General features: G+C 47.5%; 1 protein-coding gene across 1 annotated transcript; it reads right to left on the reverse strand.

The window, feature by feature from the left end:
- Nucleotides 1-6,465: 6,465 nt before the first annotated feature.
- Nucleotides 6,466-19,679, reverse strand: LOC124035033 (CBY1-interacting BAR domain-containing protein 2-like). The gene is made up of 9 exons (XM_046348437.1): nt 19,590-19,679; nt 18,877-19,111; nt 18,029-18,097; nt 17,655-17,756; nt 17,368-17,373; nt 17,070-17,168; nt 16,728-16,841; nt 7,294-7,425; nt 6,466-7,117 (listed from the first exon to the last, which is right to left on the reverse strand). Exons 1-9 carry the CDS (start codon nt 19,607-19,609, stop codon nt 6,956-6,958), a joined length of 939 nt encoding a protein of 312 aa, XP_046204393.1. The 5' UTR covers nt 19,610-19,679; the 3' UTR covers nt 6,466-6,955.
- Between the last annotated feature and the right edge of the window lie 1,968 nt (nt 19,680-21,647).

Here is a 21,647-nt window from a genome sequence, read left to right on the forward strand (position 1 = left end):
TCCGGGTGGGCGTCTGTCCATCGTGGCGTCTCCGGCTCGGGACGTGGACCCCACTCCATTAATGTCATAGTTCCTCCCCTTCGCGTCCTGGGATAATCCACCCTCGCCGCCGACCATGGCCTAATAGTCCTCACCCAGAACCCCACTGGACTGAGGGGCAGCTCGTGACTGAGGGGAGCTCGGGACTGAGGGGAAGCTCGGGACTGAGGGGAAGCTCGGGACTGAGGGGCAGCTCGGGACTGAGGCAGTTCGGGACTGAGGGGAAGCTCGGGACTGAGGGGAAGCCCGGGACTGAGGGGAAGCCCGGGACTGAGGGGAAGCCCGGGACTGAGGGGAAGCCCAGTACTGAGGGGAAGCCCAGTACTGAGAGGAAGCCCAGTACTGAGGGGAAGCCCGGGACGGAGGGGAAGCCCAGTACTGAGAGGAAGCCTAGTCCTGAGAGGAAGCCCAGTACTGAGATGAAGCTCAGGCAGGTAGTAGGCTCCGGTAGATCCTGGCTGGCTGGCGGATCTGGAAGATTCTGGTTGACTGGCAGATCTGAAAGATTCTGGTTGACTGGCAGATCTGGAAGAGTCTGGTTGACTGGCAGATCTGGAAGATCATGGCTGACTGGCGGATCTAGCTGCTCTGGCTGCTCCATGCCGACTGACAGCTCTGGCTGCTCCATGTAGACTGGCAGCTCTGGCTGCTCCATGCAGACTGGCAGCTCTGGCTGCTTCATGTAGACTGGCAGCTCTGGCTGCTCCATGCAGACTGACAGCTCAGGCTGCTCCGAACAGGCAGGAGGCTCTGGCAGCGCTGTAGAGGAGGAAGGCTCTGGAAGCGCTGAACAGGCGGGAGACTCCAGCAGCGCAGGAGAGGGGGAAAGCGCTGGCTGCGCTGAACAGGCGAGGCGCACTGAAGGCCTGGTGCGTGGTGCTGGAACTGGTGGTACTGGATCGAGGACACGCACAGGAAGCCTGGTGCGGGGAGCTGCTACCGGAGGACTGGTGTGTGGAGGTGGCTCTGGATAGACCGGACCGTGCAGGCGCACTGGAGCTCTTGAGCACCGAGCCTGCCCAACCTTACCTGGCTCGATGCCCACTCTAGCCCGGCCAATACGAAGAGCTGGTCTGAACCGCACCGGGCTATGAGACCGCACTGGAAACACCGTGCGCTCCATAGCATAACACGGTGCCTGCCCGGTCTCTCTAGCCCCCCGGTAAGCACAATAAGTTTGCGCAGGTCTCCTACCTGGCATAGCCATACTCCCTGTAAGCCCCCTGAGCCTCCCCCCAATAAATTTTTGGGGCTGCTTTTCGGGCTTCCTTGCCAACCGTTTTCCCTCGTATCGTCGGCTCCTATCTCCGGCTGCCTCTGCTCTCCTAAGTGCCTCCACCTGTTCCCATGGGAGGCGATCTCTTCCGGCCAGTATCTCCTCCCAAGTGTAACAACCTTTGCCATCCAACACGTCTTCCCATGTCCATTCTCCGAATAATTCATCCTCCTTTCGCTGCTCCTGCTGTCGCTGCCTGTTACCAAGCCGCTCGGTCCATGTGTGGTGGGTGATTCTGTAACGGCGTTCGTCTGTTGATGGAGAGTCGGACCAAAATGCAGCGTGGTGGTTACTCAGGTAATTTAATGACGAATAGCGAAATACATGAAATAATGATACAAATACAAAACAACAAACGGAACGTGGAAACCTAATACAGCCTGTCTGGTGAACAACTACACAGAGACAGGAACAATCACCCACAAAATACACAGTGAAACCCCGGCTACCTAAATATGGTTCCCAATCAGAGACAACGAGAATCACCTGACTCTGATTGAGAACCGCCTCAGGCAGCCAAACCTATGCTACACCCCTACTCAGCCGCAATCCCAATGCCTACAAAACCCCAATACGAAACACAACAAAATAAACCCATGTCACACCCTGGCCTGACCAAATATATAACGAAAACACAAAATAATATGACCAAGGCATGACAGAAATAGCATTGTATCTGGTCAAACACAATTTTTTACAAAAGTTTACTGGGTTGGTAACAGGCTGATTGGTCGACTATTTGAGCCAGTAAAGGGGGCTTTACTATTCTTGGGTAGCGGAATGACTTTAGCTTCCTTCCAAGCCTTGAGGGCACACACTCTCTAGTAGGCTTAAATCGGAGATGTGGCAAATGTCGGAGATGTGGCTAACCTCCAGGAGTGGCAATATTGTCTGCTATTATTCTCAGTAATTTTCCATCCAGATTGTCAGACCACGGTGGCTTGTCATTGTTGATAGACAGCAATCATTTTTTCACCTCTTCCACACTGACAGTTCTCATGAAATACTAATGAAACAGCTACCAGCTCTCACAGTCTCATGTCAGAGTTAGACGTCCATCCTTCCAAATCTAACATTTTGAAGTTATTCCAAACGTCAACTTTCTATCGCTACATTCAAACTTGCAACCTTTGGAATCAGTGGCAGATGCTTTCCACCATCCCTCTCCACAACAGCCCAACAAAACCAAAACCTACTTGAAGGTAAAAGTACTCACTGTTGCCCCTAGTGACCGGTTTCAACATCACCTCCCAACGTCCTCAGACATGGATGGTGAATACTGACTTGTATCACGGCCTGGCTGCAGATATACAGTACACCTCTCCATCTCTTCTCTCGATACTCATTCTCTGTCTCCCTCCCTCTCTCCCCTCTCCTATCACACAGATTGGGTCACGTGCAGTGTGTGTGTGACCAGTGGTGTTCTGGCCTGTGGCCCGCACACAGCTCTGCTGCACATATCACAGCCAGTCTGCATGATTAATTCATAAGACTTAAAAAGAGGGGATCTTAACACATACCTCACAACTGGCACACACTCCCCTGTGTGTGTCCATTAACTCTGATGCGACCGAGGGTACTGCTGCCTATTCAGATGGTTAACCTGATGCCATCTGTTCAGGTAAAGCATGTGATCTATTAAAAGGGACAGAGTGACTCATTGGTCTGAGACTCTCTGTTGTTTTAGGTGTGTGTGAGTGCAAGTTCCTGCATGTGTGTCACAATATTCTCCAGGGTTAGCATGCTGATGTTCACTCAGTGCTGCCCTCTCCTGGTCAAATCAGTTTATTCACAATCCACTCCTTTCACTGGGGTTCAAGTTGAATGGTTAGTAGATGTTGTGGACCTGATTCAAAGACAAACCAAATATACAGTATAAGAATGGCAAACAACTTAAACTTCTTTGTTTTTAATGTGTCAAATGTCATTCGGATGTAGATCCTTTCCTTCGAAGGTTCCTGTGATGACTCCAGGGGAGGATGGCGCATAATAACGGCTGTAATGGAGCAAATGGAATGGCATCAAACATATAGAAACCATGTGTCTGATACCGTTGAACTGATTCCGCTCCAGCCATTACCACGAGCCCGTTCTCCCCAATTAAAGTGCCAGCAACCTCCTGTGGATGACTCTTGTTAGCCTGAGAATGCTAGCATATTTCACCCGTGTCCATATAATGCCTTCAGAAAGTATTTATACCCCTTGACTTATTCCACATTTTGTTGTGTTGAAGCCTGAATTCAAGGCAGATTAATACATGTTTTTGTTTTTGAGAGAGAGAGAGAGAGAGAGAGAGAGAGAGAGAGAGAGAGAGAGAGAGAGAGAGAGAGAGAGAGAGAGAGAGAGAGAGAGAGAGAGAGAAGGGTGGAAGACAACCATTAAAAGCCTCTGTAGGTGTTCCCCTGCTGGGCCATCAGACAGCAGAGCGGTGCCTGGGGAGCTGGAGCTCTGCAACACCTGTTCACCACAGCAGATGTTGTACAGAAGAGGAGAGACACAGAACAGAAACACCGCTCTCTCTCTCTCTCCCTCCCCCCTCTCTCTCTCTCTTCCTCTGCCTCTCTCTCCCTCCCCCTCTCTCTCTCTTTCTGCCCTCTCTCTCTCTCTCTCTCTCTCTTTCTGCCCCCTCTCTCTCTCCTCTCTCTCTTTCTGCCCCCCTCTTTCTCTCCTCTCTCTTTCTGCCCCTCTCTCTCTCCTCTTTCCCCCTGCCTACTGTGGCTCCATCTGCTCTCTGTTCTCTCCAAATTTAACAAGGCATGTGGGGAAGGCTGTGAACGGTGGTGACATCACCATAGATAGGTCTATGTCCCTGACCACATCACACATCCAACTTCACACTTACTGTACAACACCTGAGTCACCAGATCACTGTAGTTTCCCTGGTCAGTTTCCCTGGTATATGAGCACTTACCAAGCATACTATAAAACCCATTTATGTATTTATTTTTGGTAAACAGTTCACTGCCCATTTGTCCTTGATTGGCAGGTAGCCTAGTGGTTAGAGCGTTGGCCTAGTAACCAAAAGGTTGCAAGATCAAATCCCTGAGCTGACAAGGTGAAATTCTGTCGTTCTGCCCCTGAACAAGGCAGTTAACCCACTGTTCCTAGGCTGTCATTGAAAATAAGAAATTGTTCTTCACTGACTTGCCGAGTTAAATAAAAAACTATATTAAAAAAATTGAGAGGCAATGAACAGTAGGCCATGATGACCATAATAGCAATGCTGCAGAGACACCTTACCTGCTAAAGATGATGGTTAGTCATCCGATATTCACACTACATGGAGAGATCACATAGACATCCACAGGCAGTTGTCTTTTACAATCAGAGCACTGTGATTGCACTCTCTCCCTCTCACTGTGGTGACTGAACCCCAGAGGTCCCCAGGTGCATCTCTAATGGCCACAGGGGTGTCACATCTTTGATACCAAGACACATACACACTCAGGTCATACATGAACGGCCACGCACACGCGAACACACACAGATAATCTCCCTCTCTCGCTCTCTCTCGCTAAATGAATGTCACCGTTGCTATGGTAACCTCCTCCATATCTATGAATCTATATTCAGTAAGAGGGTCAATGGAGGGTCATGCTGGCAGCTTAGCTCTCAAACTATCTGGTTGTGTATGTGTGTATGTGTCACCTCTCCATCATAAGGAGCAGATGGGATACAGCCTGCGCATTTTAAATAGCACATGTAATGATACACTTCCAGCCAGGGAGAGTATTATGTGCATGGTATTACTTATATGCATAGCCTTGTCAAATTCACAAAATACAATATTTAGTCCCTAGAAACTCATATGTGAGCTCGAAGTACTTGGGAATGGTCTTTGGCTAGAGATGAATGCTGAGCTTCTGGTTTTGGCTCCGGTGTCTTCATGGGGATTCAGGATGGCTATAGCGTAGTCTGTGTGCAGTGTTATTTCAGCTGGCCTGCCCGAGGGAGGGAACAGACAGATCAGCCAGGAGGATATCTCTGTAATCACACCCAGCACCTGAGCCCAGAGGCTAAGACGGGCTAACAGACTGGCAGACGGGGGCTCCAGATATATCATGGTGCAGAGTGACAGAACACCACAGCCTTGGTCTAGCTCTTTGCAGAGTACCACTGATCTTAGAACAGTGAGTGTTAATGGTGGTAACTGCAAATCTTTGATCTTTACGAATTTGACATCTGATAACTGTTCGGAGGTATAGCAGAGTACTGTCAGTGGCAGTAATAATTGAAGTTGCTGTGACAGCATGACTGTGTACTTGATAAGTGGCGAGTATGCTGTGTCCAGACGCAGATGCTTACAGTGGCATCAATGTGCTTCGTGATGACAATTTCCTTCAAAGAATATGATAGAGTGTGTGCATCTCAGAGTGATGCACAAAGCTCACGAGGAGGTGCAGGTGATGCCTCTGCCCTGTCCTCATGTGTGTTTGAGTGTTTGTGTTTGAGTATTGCATCAGATATTTCTGGGGGGGACAAGGGGAGGTTTCACCCTGAGCTTATTGCCCTGGCATGCTGCTCTGTCACACTGTTGTGAAACAGAGACTCTGAGTTAATGTACTGAACATCTGCAAATGGAAAAACCATGTCTTCTCCTCCACTTCCTGTTTGACCCTTTAGCTTACAGTGAATAACCTCAACATCACCAAACAGCTGCTCTTTCACAACTGCAAATTCCACAGGCAAACTACCCAGGCGACATTGATATCTCAAGCATTAATGTCTGTCATCCAACCGAGCCCAATGATTGGTTGCTTCCAACTGTATCCCCCCCCCCCCCCCCAACAGTTTGTCAAGCGTATAACTCCTGTGAGAGAGTCAATCTCAGTCAGCACAGAGGTAAATGAACCTGGACCATGCTTTATGACAAACTCAACAGCCGGAACAGAACAGAATGCCTGAGTGTGATAAAGAAAGTCATTGGTGAAAGCCAAACAGTGTTATCCTATCTAGCATGTCAGTGGTTTAGCTGCAGTGTGCACAGCAGTAATCCTTCATTGGGCTTGCAGAGTGTGATCCCACTGCCAAGCTGTTATTGCAGTCATCTGAGGAAGCAATATTGTTTCACAGTCAATGGAAGTCAGTAGGCTATTACCAATGAGTTCATTTCCATGGAAACAAGATGATGATGAGAGTTCTCGTTCAGGTTTAATTCAAATGAGCCAATTTATTTGATATGTTTACATTTATATCTAGGAATATACTGTATTTTTCATCTTCCCATTCCAACACAACGGAAATAACAACCATTACAGAACATTGATTTGTTTTTCATTATTAAACGTGAACACATTATCACTCCTCAGCTTTACCTCAGATATGACTGATTACAAATGATTGCAGTCTGTCTTAAGTGCCAGATGCCTCCATTGACAAATAATTATTTGCAGAACAACTTACTGCAAACCCTGTACAGGAACACGTCTGCACAGTCATCAACAGATCTATTGCAGTACGGTACATACCCTGAGTATTGACTTTACCTGACAACAGACACTGACTACATATTCTCATCTGTCAGCAGATCTATATGCATATCTGAATGTGTGTGTACATGTGTGTGAAGAGACGCAGTGTCTTTCTCTCTGTTTGTGTGTGTGTCTTTGTGGGTGCATTTTTGTGTGTACGTCCAATCTATCAGTTCTTCTGTCTGAGTATTTGGGTGTATTGAGAGGCGTAGGATTGCCTGCTCTGCCTTGCCTCTATCTCTGACTCATCCTCCTCCTCTTCATCCTCCTCCTCCTCATCCTCCTCCTCCTCCTCTACACCCCTCTGGCGCTGTAGGATGCTGTTACGGGTCTGTGAACAGGAGATGGGTTAAAGACTTGGGACAGTCTTGTAAAGGAAACTAAATATACCTGTCTGTACAGGACAGTAATGACTGTTAACCTTATCAGTGTATGTTTCTCTCTTTCATTCATTATTGTGGAGGTCTATGTTTTTGTCTGTAATGCTAGCAGCAGATGCAATCTTACCTTCTTGGCTGATTCAGCAGTGTGTTTGAGGCTGGAGCTCAGGGTGGGACTAGGCTGGTGGGCCATAGAGGAGGGCAGCAGGGTCTGGTTGTCCAGAGGGCCGTCAGACACCCTGATCCTCCCAGTGAACAGCTGTTGAGACCAGGGAGATGATCAGCCCTGTAGCCCCATACCTGGAACTCTCACCTCTCAGTCATGCTGTCCAGGTTCTAGAAGGTGTGTGTGTGTGTGTCTAACCTCCAGGTCTTTGTCTATGTCCATGCTGTCCAGGTTCTAGAAGGTGTGTGTGTGTGTGTCTAACCTCAAGGTCTTTGTCTATGTCCATGCTGTCCAGGTTCTAGAAGGTGTGTGTGTGTGTGTCTAACCTCCAGGTCTTTGTCTATGTCCATGTTGTCCAGGTTCTGGAAGGTGTGTGTGTGTCTAACCTCCAGGTCTTTGTCTATGTCCATGCTGTCCAGGTTCTAGAAGGTGTGTGTGTGTGTGTGTCTAACCTCAAGGTCTTTGTCTATGTCCATGCTGTCCAGGTTCTAGAAGGTGTGTGTGTGTGTGTCTAACCTCAAGGTCTTTGTCTATGTCCATGCTGTCCAGGTTCTAGAAGGTGTGTGTGTGTGTGTCTAACCTCCAGGTCTTTGTCTATGTCCATGCTGTCCAGGTTCTAGAAGGTGTGTGTGTGTGTGTCTAACCTCCAGGTCTTTGTCTATGTCCATGCTGTCCAGGTTCTAGAAGGTGTGTGTGTGTGTGTGTCTAACCTCCAGGTCTTTGTCTATGTCCATGCTGTCCAGGTTCTAGAAGGTGTGTGTGTGTGTGTCTAACCTCCAGGTCTTTGTCTATGTCCATGCTGTCCAGGTTCTAGAAGGTGTGTGTGTGTGTGTCTAACCTCAAGGTCTTTGTCTATGTCCATGCTGTCCAGGTTCTAGAAGGTGTGTGTGTGTGTGTGTCTAACCTCCAGGTCTTTGTCTATGTCCATGCTGTCCAGGTTCTAGAAGGTGTGTGTGTGTGTGTCTAACCTCCAGGTCTTTGTCTATGTCCATGCTGTCCAGGTTCTAGAAGGTGTGTGTGTGTGTGTGTCTAACCTCCAGGTCTTTGTCTATGTCCATGCTGTCCAGGTTCTAGAAGGTGTGTGTGTGTGTGTCTAACCTCCAGGTCTTTGTCTATGTCCATGCTGTCCAGGTTCTAGAAGGTGTGTGTGTGTGTGTGTGTCTAACCTCAAGGTCTTTGTCTATGTCCATGCTGTCCAGGTTCTAGAAGGTGTGTGTGTGTGTGTCTAACCTCAAGGTCTTTGTCTATGTCCATGCTGTCCAGGTTCTAGAAGGTGTGTGTGTGTGTGTCTAACCTCAAGGTCTTTGTCTATGTCCATGCTGTCCAGGTTCTAGAAGGTGTGTGTGTGTGTGTCTAACCTCCAGGTCTTTGTCTATGTCCATGCTGTCCAGGTTCTAGAAGGTGTGTGTGTGTGTGTCTAACCTCCAGGTCTTTGTCTATGTCCATGCTGTCCAGGTTCTAGAAGGTGTGTGTGTGTGTGTCTAACCTCAAGGTCTTTGTCTATGTCCATGCTGTCCAGGTTCTAGAAGGTGTGTGTGTGTGTGTCTAACCTCAAGGTCTTTGTCTATGTCCATGCTGTCCAGGTTCTAGAAGGTGTGTGTGTGTGTGTCTAACCTCAAGGTCTTTGTCTATGTCCATGCTGTCCAGGTTCTAGAAGGTGTGTGTGTGTGTGTCTAACCTCCAGGTCTATGTCTATGTCCATGCTGTCCAGGTTCTAGAAGGTGTGTGTGTGTGTGTCTAACCTCAAGGTCTTTGTCTATGTCCATGCTGTCCAGGTTCTAGAAGGTGTGTGTGTGTGTGTCTAACCTCAAGGTCTTTGTCTATGTCCATGCTGTCCAGGTTCTAGAAGGTGTGTGTGTGTGTGTCTAACCTCCAGGTCTTTGTCTATGTCCATGCTGTCCAGGTTCTAGAAGGTGTGTGTGTGTGTGTCTAACCTCAAGGTCTTTGTCTATGTCCATGCTGTCCAGGTTCTAGAAGGTGTGTGTGTGTGTGTCTAACCTCAAGGTCTTTGTCTATGTCCATGCTGTCCAGGTTCTAGAAGGTGTGTGTGTGTGTGTCTAACCTCCAGGTCTTTGTCTATGTCCATGCTGTCCAGGTTCTGGAAGGTGTGTGTGTGTCTAACCTCCAGGTCTTTGTCTATGTCCATGCTGTCCAGGTTCTGGAAGGTGTGTGTGTGTCTAACCTCCAGGTCTTTGTCTATGTCCATGCTGTCCAGGTTCTAGAAGGTGTGTGTGTGTGTGTGTCTAACCTCCAGGTCTTTGTCTATGTCCATGCTGTCCAGGTTCTAGAAGGTGTGTGTGTGTGTGTGTCTAACCTCCAGGTCTTTGTCTATGTCCATGCTGTCCAGGTTCTAGAAGGTGTGTGTGTGTGTGTGTCTAACCTCCAGGTCTTTGTCTATGTCCATGCTGTCCAGGTTCTAGAAGGTGTGTGTGTGTGTGTCTAACCTCAAGGTCTTTGTCTATGTCCATGCTGTCCAGGTTCTAGAAGGTGTGTGTGTGTGTGTCTAACCTCAAGGTCTTTGTCTATGTCCATGCTGTCCAGGTTCTAGAAGGTGTGTGTGTGTGTGTCTAACCTCCAGGTCTTTGTCTATGTCCATGCTGTCCAGGTTCTAGAAGGTGTGTGTGTGTGTGTCTAACCTCAAGGTCTTTGTCTATGTCCATGCTGTCCAGGTTCTAGAAGGTGTGTGTGTGTGTGTCTAACCTCAAGGTCTTTGTCTATGTCCATGCTGTCCAGGTTCTAGAAGTGTGTGTGTGTGTGTCTAACCTCCAGGTCTTTGTCTATGTCCATGCTGTCCAGGTTCTAGAAGGTGTGTGTGTGTGTGTCTAACCTCAAGGTCTTTGTCTATGTCCATGCTGTCCAGGTTCTAGAAGGTGTGTGTGTGTGTGTGTCTAACCTCAAGGTCTTTGTCTATGTCCATGCTGTCCAGGTTCTAGAAGGTGTGTGTGTGTGTGTCTAACCTCCAGGTCTTTGTCTATGTCCATGCTGTCCAGGTTCTAGAAGGTGTGTGTGTGTGTGTCTAACCTCCAGGTCTTTGTCTATGTCCATGCTGTCCAGGTTCTAGAAGGTGTGTGTGTGTGTGTCTAACCTCAAGGTCTTTGTCTATGTCCATGCTGTCCAGGTTCTAGAAGGTCTTTGTCTATGTCCATGCTGTCCAGGTTCTGTGTGTGTGTGTCTAACCTCAAGGTCTTTGTCTATGTCCATGCTGTCCAGGTTCTAGAAGGTGTGTGTGTGTGTGTCTAACCTCCAGGTCTTTGTCTATGTCCATGCTGTCCAGGTTCTAGAAGGTGTGTGTGTGTGTGTCTAACCTCCAGGTCTTTGTCTATGTCCATGCTGTCCAGGTTCTAGAAGGTGTGTGTGTGTGTGTCTAACCTCAAGGTCTTTGTCTATGTCCATGCTGTCCAGGTTCTAGAAGGTGTGTGTGTGTGTGTCTAACCTCAAGGTCTTTGTCTATGTCCATGCTGTCCAGGTTCTAGAAGGTGTGTGTGTGTGTGTCTAACCTCCAGGTCTTTGTCTATGTCCATGCTGTCCAGGTTCTAGAAGGTGTGTGTGTGTGTGGTCTTTGTCTATGTCCATGCTGTCCAGGTTCTAGAAGGTGTGTGTGTGTGTGTGTCTAACCTCAAGGTCTTTGTCTATGTCCATGCTGTCCAGGTTCTAGAAGGTGTGTGTGTGTGTGTCTAACCTCCAGGTCTTTGTCTATGTCCATGCTGTCCAGGTTCTAGAAGGTGTGTGTGTGTGTGTCTAACCTCAAGGTCTTTGTCTATGTCCATGCTGTCCAGGTTCTAGAAGGTGTGTGTGTGTGTGTCTAACCTCAAGGTCTTTGTCTATGTCCATGCTGTCCAGGTTCTAGAAGGTGTGTGTGTGTGTGTCTAACCTCAAGGTCTTTGTCTATGTCCATGCTGTCCAGGTTCTAGAAGGTGTGTGTGTGTGTGTCTAACCTCCAGGTCTTTGTCTATGTCCATGCTGTCCAGGTTCTAGAAGGTGTGTGTGTGTGTGTCTAACCTCAAGGTCTTTGTCTATGTCCATGCTGTCCAGGTTCTAGAAGGTGTGTGTGTGTGTGTCTAACCTCAAGGTCTTTGTCTATGTCCATGCTGTCCAGGTTCTAGAAGGTGTGTGTGTGTGTGTCTAACCTCCAGGTCTTTGTCTATGTCCATGCTGTCCAGGTTCTAGAAGGTGTGTGTGTGTGTGTCTAACCTCAAGGTCTTTGTCTATGTCCATGCTGTCCAGGTTCTAGAAGGTGTGTGTGTGTGTGTCTAACCTCAAGGTCTTTGTCTATGTCCATGCTGTCCAGGTTCTAGAAGGTGTGTGTGTGTGTGTCTAACCTCCAGGTCTTTGTCTATGTCCATGCTGTCCAGGTTCTGGAAGGTGTGTGTGTGTCTAACCTCCAGGTCTTTGTCTATGTCCATGCTGTCCAGGTTCTGGAAGGTGTGTGTGTGTCTAACCTCCAGGTCTTTGTCTATGTCCATGCTGTCCAGGTTCTAGAAGGTGTGTGTGTGTGTGTGTCTAACCTCCAGGTCTTTGTCTATGTCCATGCTGTCCAGGTTCTAGAAGTGTGTGTGTGTGTGTGTCTAACCTCCAGGTCTTTGTCTATGTCCATGCTGTCCAGGTTCTAGAAGGTGTGTGTGTGTGTGTGTCTAACCTCCAGGTCTTTGTCTATGTCCATGCTGTCCAGGTTCTAGAAGGTGTGTGTGTGTGTGTCTAACCTCAAGGTCTTTGTCTATGTCCATGCTGTCCAGGTTCTAGAAGGTGTGTGTGTGTGTGTCTAACCTCAAGGTCTTTGTCTATGTCCATGCTGTCCAGGTTCTAGAAGGTGTGTGTGTGTGTGTCTAACCTCCAGGTCTTTGTCTATGTCCATGCTGTCCAGGTTCTAGAAGGTGTGTGTGTGTGTGTCTAACCTCAAGGTCTTTGTCTATGTCCATGCTGTCCAGGTTCTAGAAGGTGTGTGTGTGTGTGTCTAACCTCAAGGTCTTTGTCTATGTCCATGCTGTCCAGGTTCTAGAAGGTGTGTGTGTGTGTGTCTAACCTCCAGGTCTTTGTCTATGTCCATGCTGTCCAGGTTCTAGAAGGTGTGTGTGTGTGTGTGTGTCTAACCTCAAGGTCTTTGTCTATGTCCATGCTGTCCAGGTTCTAGAAGGTGTGTGTGTGTGTGTCTAACCTCAAGGTCTTTGTCTATGTCCATGCTGTCCAGGTTCTAGAAGGTGTGTGTGTGTGTGTCTAACCTCCAGGTCTTTGTCTATGTCCATGCTGTCCAGGTTCTGGAAGGTGTGTGTGTGTCTAACCTCCAGGTCTTTGTCTATGTCCATGCTGTCCAGGTTCTGGAAGTGTGTGTGTGTCTAACCTCCAGGTCTTTGTCTATGTCCATGCTGTCCAGGTTCTAGAAGTGTGTGTGTGTGTGTGTCTAACCTCCAGGTCTTTGTCTATGTCCATGCTGTCCAGGTTCTAGAAGGTGTGTGTGTGTGTGTGTCTAACCTCCAGGTCTTTGTCTATGTCCATGCTGTCCAGGTTCTAGAAGGTGTGTGTGTGTGTGTGTCTAACCTCCAGGTCTTTGTCTATGTCCATGCTGTCCAGGTTCTAGAAGGTGTGTGTGTGTGTGTGTCTAACCTCCAGGTCTTTGTCTATGTCCATGCTGTCCAGGTTCTAGAAGGTGTGTGTGTGTGTGTGTCTAACATCCAGGTCTTTGTCTATGTCCATGCTGTCCAGGTTCTAGAAGGTGTGTGTGTGTGTGTGTCTAACCTCCAGGTCTTTGTCTATGTCCATGCTGTCCAGGTTCTAGAAGGTGTGTGTGTGTGTGTCTAACCTCCAGGTCTTTGTCTATGTCCATGCTGTCCAGGTTCTAGAAGGTGTGTGTGTGTGTGTGTCTAACCTCCAGGTCTTTGTCTATGTCCATGCTGTCCAGGTTCTAGAAGGTGTGTGTGTGTGTGTGTCTAACCTCCAGGTCTTTGTCTATGTCCATGCTGTCCAGGTTCTAGAAGGTGTGTGTGTGTGTGTGTCTAACCTCCAGGTCTTTGTCTATGTCCATGCTGTCCAGGTTCTAGAAGGTGTGTGTGTGTGTGTGTCTAACCTCCAGGTCTTTGTCTATGTCCATGCTGTCCAGGTTCTAGAAGGTGTGTGTGTGTGTGTGTCTAACCTCCAGGTCTTTGTCTATGTCCATGCTGTCCAGGTTCTAGAAGGTGTGTGTGTGTGTGTCTAACCTCCAGGTCTTTGTCTATGTCCATGCTGTCCAGGTTCTAGAAGGTGTGTGTGTGTGTGTGTCTAACCTCCAGGTCTTTGTCTATGTCCATGCTGTCCAGGTTCTAGAAGTGTGTGTGTGTGTGTCTAACCTCCAGGTCTTTGTCTATGTCCATGCTGTCCAGGTTCTAGAAGGTGTGTGTGTGTGTGTCTAACCTCCAGGTCTTTGTCTATGTCCATGCTGTCCAGGTTCTAGAAGGTGTGTGTGTGTGTGTCTAACCTCCAGGTCTTTGTCTATGTCCATGCTGTCCAGGTTCTAGAAGGTGTGTGTGTGTGTGTCTAACCTCCAGGTCTTTGTCTATGTCCATGCTGTCCAGGTTCTAGAAGGTGTGTGTGTGTGTGTGTCTAACCTCCAGGTCTTTGTCTATGTCCATGCTGTCCAGGTTCTGGAAGGTGTGTGTGTGTCTAACCTCCAGGTCTTTGTCTATGTCCATGCTGTCCAGGTTCTGGAAGGTGTGTGTGTGTCTAACCTCCAGGTCTTTGTCTATGTCCATGCTGTCCAGGTTCTGGAAGGTGTATCTGTCTAACCTCCAGCTCTGTGTCTATGTCCATGCTGTCCAGGTTCTGGAAGGTGTGTGTGTGTCTAACCTCCAGGTCTTTGTCTATGTCCATGCTGTCCAGGTTCTGGAAGGTGTGTGTGTCTAACCTCCAGCTCTGTGTCTATGTCCATGCTGTCCAGGTTCTGGAAGGTGTGTGTGTCTAACCTCCTGGTCTTTGTCTATGTCCATGCTGTCCAGGTTCTGGAAGGTGTGTGTGTGTGTCTAACCTCCAGGTCTTTGTCTATGTCCATGCTGTCCAGGTTCTGGAAGGTGTGTGTGTCTAACCTCCTGGTCTTTGTCTATGTCCATGCTGTCCAGGTTCTGGAAGGTGTGTGTGTGTGTCTAACCTCCAGCTCTGTGTCTATGTCCATGCTGTCCAGGTTCTGGAAGGTGTGTGTGTGTCTAACCTCCAGGTCTTTGTCTATGTCCATGCTGTCCAGGTTCTGGAAGGTGTGTGTGTCTAACCTCCAGGTCTTTGTCTATGTCCATGCTGTCCAGGTTCTGGAAGGTGTGTGTGTCTAACCTCCAGGTCTTTGTCTATGTCCATGCTGTCCAGGTTCTGGAAGGTGTGTGTGTCTAACCTCCAGCTCTGTGTCTATGTCCATGCTGTCCAGGTTCTGGAAGGTGTGTGTGTGTCTAACCTCCAGGTCTTTGTCTATGTCCATGCTGTCCAGGTTCTGGAAGGTGTGTGTGTCTAACCTCCAGCTCTGTGTCTATGTCCATGCTGTCCAGGTTCTGGAAGGTGTGTGTGTGTCTAACCTCCAGGTCTTTGTCTATGTCCATGCTGTCCAGGTTCTGGAAGGTGTGTGTGTCTAACCTCCAGCTCTGTGTCTATGTCCATGCTGTCCAGGTTCTGGAAGGTGTGTGTGTGTCTAACCTCCAGGTCTTTGTCTATGTCCATGCTGTCCAGGTTCTGGAAGGTGTGTGTGTCTAACCTCCAGCTCTGTGTCTATGTCCATGCTGTCCAGGTTCTGGAAGGTGTGTGTGTCTAACCTCCTGGTCTTTGTCTATGTCCATGCTGTCCAGGTTCTGGAAGGTGTGTGTGTCTAACCTCCTGGTCTTTGTCTATGTCCATGCTGTCCAGGTTCTGGAAGGTGTGTGTGTGTCTAACCTCCAGGTCTTTGTCTATGTCCATGCTGTCCAGGTTCTGGAAGGTGTGTGTGTCTAACCTCCTGGTCTTTGTCTATGTCCATGCTGTCCAGGTTCTGGAAGGTGTGTGTGTGTCTAACCTCTAGGTCTTTGTCTATGTCCATGCTGTCCAGGTTCTGGAAGGTGTGTGTCTAACCTCCAGGTCTTTGTCTATGTCCATGCAGTCCAGGTTCTGGAAGGTGTGTGTGTCTAACCTCCAGGTCTTTGTCTATGTCCATGCTGTCCAGGTTCTGGAAGGTGTGTGTGTCTAACCTCCAGCTCTGTGTCTATGTCCATGCTGTCCAGGTTCTGGAAGGTGTGTGTGTCTAACCTCCTGGTCTTTGTCTATGTCCATGCTGTCCAGGTTCTGGAAGGTGTGTGTGTGTCTAACCTCCAGGTCTTTGTCTATGTCCATGCTGTCCAGGTTCTGGAAGGTGTGTGTGTCTAACCTCCAGGTCTTTGTCTATGTCCACGCTGTCCAGGTTCTGGAAGGTGTGTGTGTCTAACCTCCAGCTCTGTGTCTATGTCCATGCTGTCCAGGTTCTGGAAGGTGTGTGTGTGTCTAACCTCCAGGTCTTTGTCTATGTCCATGCTGTCCAGGTTCTGGAAGGTGTGTGTGTCTAACCTCCAGCTCTGCGTCTATGTCCATGCTGTCCAGGTTCTGGAAGGTGTGTGTGTGTCTAACCTCCAGGTCTTTGTCTATGTCCATGCTGTCCAGGTTCTGGAAGGTGTGTGTCTAACCTCCAGCTCTGTGTCTATGTCCATGATGTCCAGGTTCTGGAAGGTGTGTGTGTGTCTAACCTCCAGGTCTTTGTCTATGTCCATGCTGTCCAGGTTCTGGAAGGTGTGTGTGTCTAACCTCCAGCTCTGTGTCTATGTCCATGCTGTCCAGGTTCTGGAAGGTGTGTGTGTCTAACCTCCTGGTCTTTGTCTATGTCCATGCTGTCCAGGTTCTGGAAGGTGTGTGTGTGTCTAACCTCTAGGTCTTTGTCTATGTCCATGCTGTCCAGGTTCTGGAAGGTGTGTGTCTAACCTCCAGGTCTTTGTCTATGTCCATGCTGTCCAGGTTCTGGAAGGTGTGTTTGTCTAACCTCCAGATCTTTGTCTATGTCCATGCTGTCCAGGTTCTGGAAGGTGTGTTTGTCTAACCTCCAGCTCTTTGTCTATGTCCATGCTGTCCAGGTTCTGGAAGGTGTGTGTGTGTCTAACCTCCAGGTCTTTGTCTATGTCCATGCTGTCCAGGTTCTGGAAGGTGTGTGTGTCTAACCTCCAGGTCTTTGTCTATGTCCATGCTGTCCAGGTTCTGGAAGGTGTGTGTGTGTCTAACCTCCAGGTCTTTGTCTATGTCCATGCTGTCCAGGTTCTGGAAGGTGTGTGTGTGTCTAACCTCCAGGTCTTTGTCTATGTCCATGCTGTCCAGGTTCTGGAAGGTGTGTGTGTGTCTAACCTCCAGGTCTTTGTCTATGTCCATGCTGTCCAGGTTCTGGAAGGTGTGTGTCTAACCTCCAGGTCTTTGTCTATGTCCATGCTGTCCAGGTTCTGGAAGGTGTGTGTGTAGACCTCAAGAGCCTTGGCATGGAACACCATCTCCACTGTGATGAAGTCTGTGAAGATCCTCTGGAAGAAGACCTAGTATTATTGTCACTGTAAGGGGATGGACGTGCCTGAGTATGACTGGAACACGTACGAGTGAGAGAGTGTGTGTGTGTTTGTGTATGTTCTGGTTTATTTGTGTATATTTGTGTGTGTGTTTGTGTGTTCATGTGTGTGCGTGTGTGTGTCTGTGTTTGTATGTGTGCTCGTGTGTGTGTTGTGTTTATGTGTGTGTTGTGGTTGAAGACCAACCTTGATGTCCTCCAGTTTCTGTCTCTGGAAGTCACTGATGGTCTCCTCCAGTTGTCTAGAGCTGCGGTGAACGTTGTTGGTTGCCTTCTGAGCCTCTGCCTGAAAACCAAACAGCAAAGGAATACTACAACTGTACTAGAAGCTTGAAGATATATAAAAATTGTTTTAATGACAGCTACCAAAACCTCTGGTGGTCCACCACATAGCAAGATCTCATCAATGGTCAGATATCTGCATCGTTGCAGTGTTGAAGGTGTTGTTGATGTGACAGGGGGAGGTTCCAGAGAAATCATGTTACCTGTGACTGAAAACATTGGATAAGGTATTGAAGCATGACTAGAACAGAACATCTACATTTCTAAAACATCTCAGAGACCAGGTTAGCTCATCTGAACCTGTCACTCAAAGCACCACTCATAGAGTAAATATGGCTGACAAACAATCGTTTGTCACAGGCAATACGTCATATTTTTCAATACTGTGTCTTCACATAAGGATTGTTGATGTAAATACTATAATCATGCTGGAATTCTGCCACTCTTGTAGAGTTATATGCAGATGTAAATAGACTGGGAGAAAGGATACAATTCTTTGTCTATTGGAGGGATCCTTCTGCTGGAGTTTCTCCAGTTTCTGCAGCTCTTTCAGCGCTCTGTCCGGATCAGCATTGAACCTCTTCAGATCTGCCTGTATGTCAGAGATATGACCAGTCCATGAAGCTTCAAACACACTGTCTCAGAAGAGACTGCCTATACATTCACTGCCATTGTTCTGCCATGAGAGGCTGTGAAGAGTGTGTGAAGTGACAATGAGACAGAGACAGGGAGTGGGAGAAAGTGACAAAGATAGTGTGTGTGCGTGTGTGTGTGTGTGTGTGTGAGGGAGGGAGGGATCTGTATTTTGTCTGGTAATTACTGTGTGAAATCTACAGTGTGTTCGTTCCATGTATGAAGACTTACTCTCTTGTTTTCAACAATATCACCGTAGGCTTTGAGAGGAGTGATGACTTTGATCTCCAGCCTCTCTACCTGTCAGGGGTAGACACAGTAAACACAATTTCATCTTCAAAACAACAGTATTTCAAGGTGTGAGAAACAAATTGTTGTGTTTTTGCTGGGTAAAAATGGCTCGAAACCAACACTGTCTTTGCCCACTATATCCAGTACTGAGGAACTCCCATAATGCCTTTATTTACTGTTATGCTGTTTCATTAACCCTTACACTAACCTAGTAAATGCACCATGGCCACGTCCCCTACCACTAATACCAGCATCGGGGAAGCTACTCTACAAATATAGTTTACCAAGCTACCAATTACTTCACACTGGAGGAAGTTAAACTACACTAAAGCTACCCTTAAGAAAATCTAGTTTAATTACCTAATGTTTCTTTGAAAAAGTAGTTCACTACATCCAAACTACTTTGTTAGAAATGATCATATCTAAATCTGAAATGTCATAGATTACAAATTGCAATAAAAATCAAATCAATAACAGACCACTCTGGAGTCATATTAAGGGAGTGTGAAATTAAGCCTATACACAAAAACTCTTTTTTTTAAATAAAGGAAATTATTGCCTACTTTATCCATATTTTATTTAATTTAGCAAAAAACGTAGTGTAATTACAGTAGTTAGCTACACCTCTAAATGGCAAAAAAACAGTTATGAACTACTGAAAACCCTACCAAGAATTGAATTTAGCTCAACTACCACAAAGCTACTGCAAAATGAAGTTATATTACTCGTTGAACTAGCCTATATGTAGTTCACTACTCCCCAACAGCCCCTGACCTCTCACCCCTCACCTCAGCCTGGCGGTAGTCCTGCACCATGGCCAGGTCTTCAGCCAGGTTCGTCAGACAGGTACGGAGCTCTGGGTCCTCAGTATTCGAGAAGTCATTGAGCTGTCTGACCAGCATGTCAGCCTGGTCCCTCAGCTTGCCTGTCTTCCTGGTGTAAGAGGCCAGCAGGCTGCAGAACTGACCCAGGTACTTCTCAGCATGGCTCACTGTCAGCTCCATGCTCTTTATCTGTCTGTCTCTGGACAAAAGATGAAGAGTTATGAAGGGTTAGGGGTTTCAGCTAACTATAGACCTCCAGGAAGTTTTAGGGTCGTGTTTGTGATAAACAATAGATGAGCCAAATAGCAGTACACATCCCTTTAGCTTTATTATATCTGTGAGACAGGTGTGTTTCCAAAGGCGCACATATGAGATAAAGTATTCCCAATGCGCAATCTTCTCCATACATAATTTACCACTTTAGCCGTGGTTTCCACACATAATCGCGGAAAGGCAGTATATAATGAAACATGACATGGTTAGCTATAGAACTAGTACAGCATCAAATGAAAAATCAACCGATTGGCTCGATGTTGACTATGTAGAGCCGTCTGGTCCATGCTAGCTTTTCCTGCTACAGTACTGTGGTTTATTAAAGCAGTATAGCTAACCAACACAGGTGTTACCAAGTAATAGTGGTACATTAAACCATATATGCATGTAACGAGGGCAACTACCTTGAGAAGATGGTGTTCATGTTGGATTTGCTCAAGCGTCACTTCACCTCACAGTTGAACTGCGGTATTTGCCTTATTGCCATAGAGACGAGAACACGGAAGAGTGGGGTTTTGGGGTGTAAGTGATGGTTATGGCCACATGGTGGCAGCAGCGTATCATTAGCAACATAAGCCCCTAGAGGAGCCGAGACAGGCTTTACAAGGCAGCCTTACAGAAGAATAAAGCGTAACCCCATCCCTCAGGTCTATTAAAGAGCGTGGTAAAACTGATGTTTTAAAAACTCACTCTCACCCTTTCTTTCTCTCTTTCTCTCTCTGCTCTCTCTCTGACTCACTCGCTCATACGCTTCATCGCACGCACGCACGTGCACGCACACATGGTGCTCTCAGAAGGGATTGTAAGGGGTCCAGCCTGTTAACGAGTGGCTGTAAGAGAAGTGTTGAAGAGAGGCCAGCTCTCAACTCTCTCTGGGAAGAATGTGTTGGCATATACAAGGGGCGCCACTCAAATGGAACTTCAATTAATTTACACAAAAACGAAAACAATTCAAAAAACAGACCTCACTGCTGGCAGCTCACAGCTGTAAAGTGTAACAGCCTCTTCCTACCTGAGAATAAACTTTTTATTGTATGCTGCACTTAATATAGTGTGTGTGTGGGCGTATGTGTCAGCCAGTGGAGGTGGGCTGTGAATAGGGCTTTGATGTAGCCTGCCAAGTTTCCCCTGTGGACAGCAGCTGTTATGATAAACACACTGTCTAGCAGCAACAGATCCTCCCAAGATGGTTCCACACCCCCTCCTCTCTCTCTGTCTCTCTATCTTTCTCTATCTCCATCTCTCTGTCTCCCTTTGTCCTCCCCTCTCTCTCTCTCTCTTTCTCTCCCTCTCTCCGTCTCTCTTTGCCCCCCCCTCCCCCTCTCTTTCTCTCAACCTCTCCCCTCAGGCTGTAGTTAATGAAGGGAAATGAAAACAATGCCCCTGCCAGTCCAGTAGCAAAGCCATGCCAACCTGAGAGAGACAGACAGAAAGAGAATAGGGGTGAAAGAGATATAGTGTGAATTAAACTCACAGACGGACGGACGGACGGACGGACGGACGGACGGACGGACGGACGGACGGACGGACGGACGGACGGACGGACGGACGGACGGACGGACGGACAGACGCACACCAAAGATAATTATCGGATGTCTCTATAAACACCACACAATAGCCACAGGGCTGATGGCTAATTGCGTCCCCCAGAGCAGGTCTATAGGGCTGACAGAGGAAGGAAATCCACATGTCACCCAGAGGCAGAATCAAAGAACAGGGCAGACTCACTTTGCAACACACACTTGCTAACAAAACACAAACACACACACACACACACACACACACACACACACACACACACACACACACACACACACACACACACACACACACACACACACACACACACACACACACACACACACACACACACACACACACACACACACACACACACACACACACACATGCAAAACTCACATAGACTGTGGGTTGGAGTTCCAGTCATATTCTTTGAAGCTTCCATTCATTCAGATCTGTATAGATCCTTATATTCTCATCATTAATTCCTATATGGAAAATTACATCACCCCACTTCCTGTTCTGAGGAGCCAGTTTGTCTCATATTGATGTCACAGCTTAGGAGTGTGATTGAGGAGGTGAGACACAGATGAGGAAAACCAGCTAAATGAGTTTTCCCCCAGGCTGTTACTAAAATCACAAGCTCTTGGTACGACAAGCCACAACCACAGGCAGCCTTTTTGACTGAGTCAGAAAACGATTTTATTGCTGTGGGAGTTGCTGTATGAATATGTTGAACGCTATGAGGCAGGAACACTATTACTGAATAATATGAGGCAAGGACAGACTCTGACTTAGGTTAACCTGTTGCCTAGTGAGAGAATGCCAACGTTAGTGGGGTCTACCTGTTGATGCATGCCATTGGACCAATCCCTGTGTGTATATCTGGGCATGACTCTAACTATACAGGGTTACCTCCTACATTATTAGAAAGAAAGATA

The sequence above is a fragment of the Oncorhynchus gorbuscha genome, linkage group LG05, assembly GCF_021184085.1.
Source record: "Oncorhynchus gorbuscha isolate QuinsamMale2020 ecotype Even-year linkage group LG05, OgorEven_v1.0, whole genome shotgun sequence".
In the NCBI taxonomy this organism is placed as follows: domain Eukaryota; kingdom Metazoa; phylum Chordata; class Actinopteri; order Salmoniformes; family Salmonidae; genus Oncorhynchus; species Oncorhynchus gorbuscha.

Coding starts and splice junctions, on each gene's coding strand:
- LOC124035033 (XM_046348437.1), bottom strand. CDS start 19,609: ATGAACACCATCTTCTCAAG. Junction 7,426..16,727: donor ACATAGACAAAGACCTGGAG/GTTAGACACACA, acceptor TGGTCTCAACAG/CTGTTCACTGGGAGGATCAG. Junction 7,118..7,293: donor CTGCTGAATCAGCCAAGAAG/GTAAGATTGCAT, acceptor TCCTGTTCACAG/ACCCGTAACAGCATCCTACA.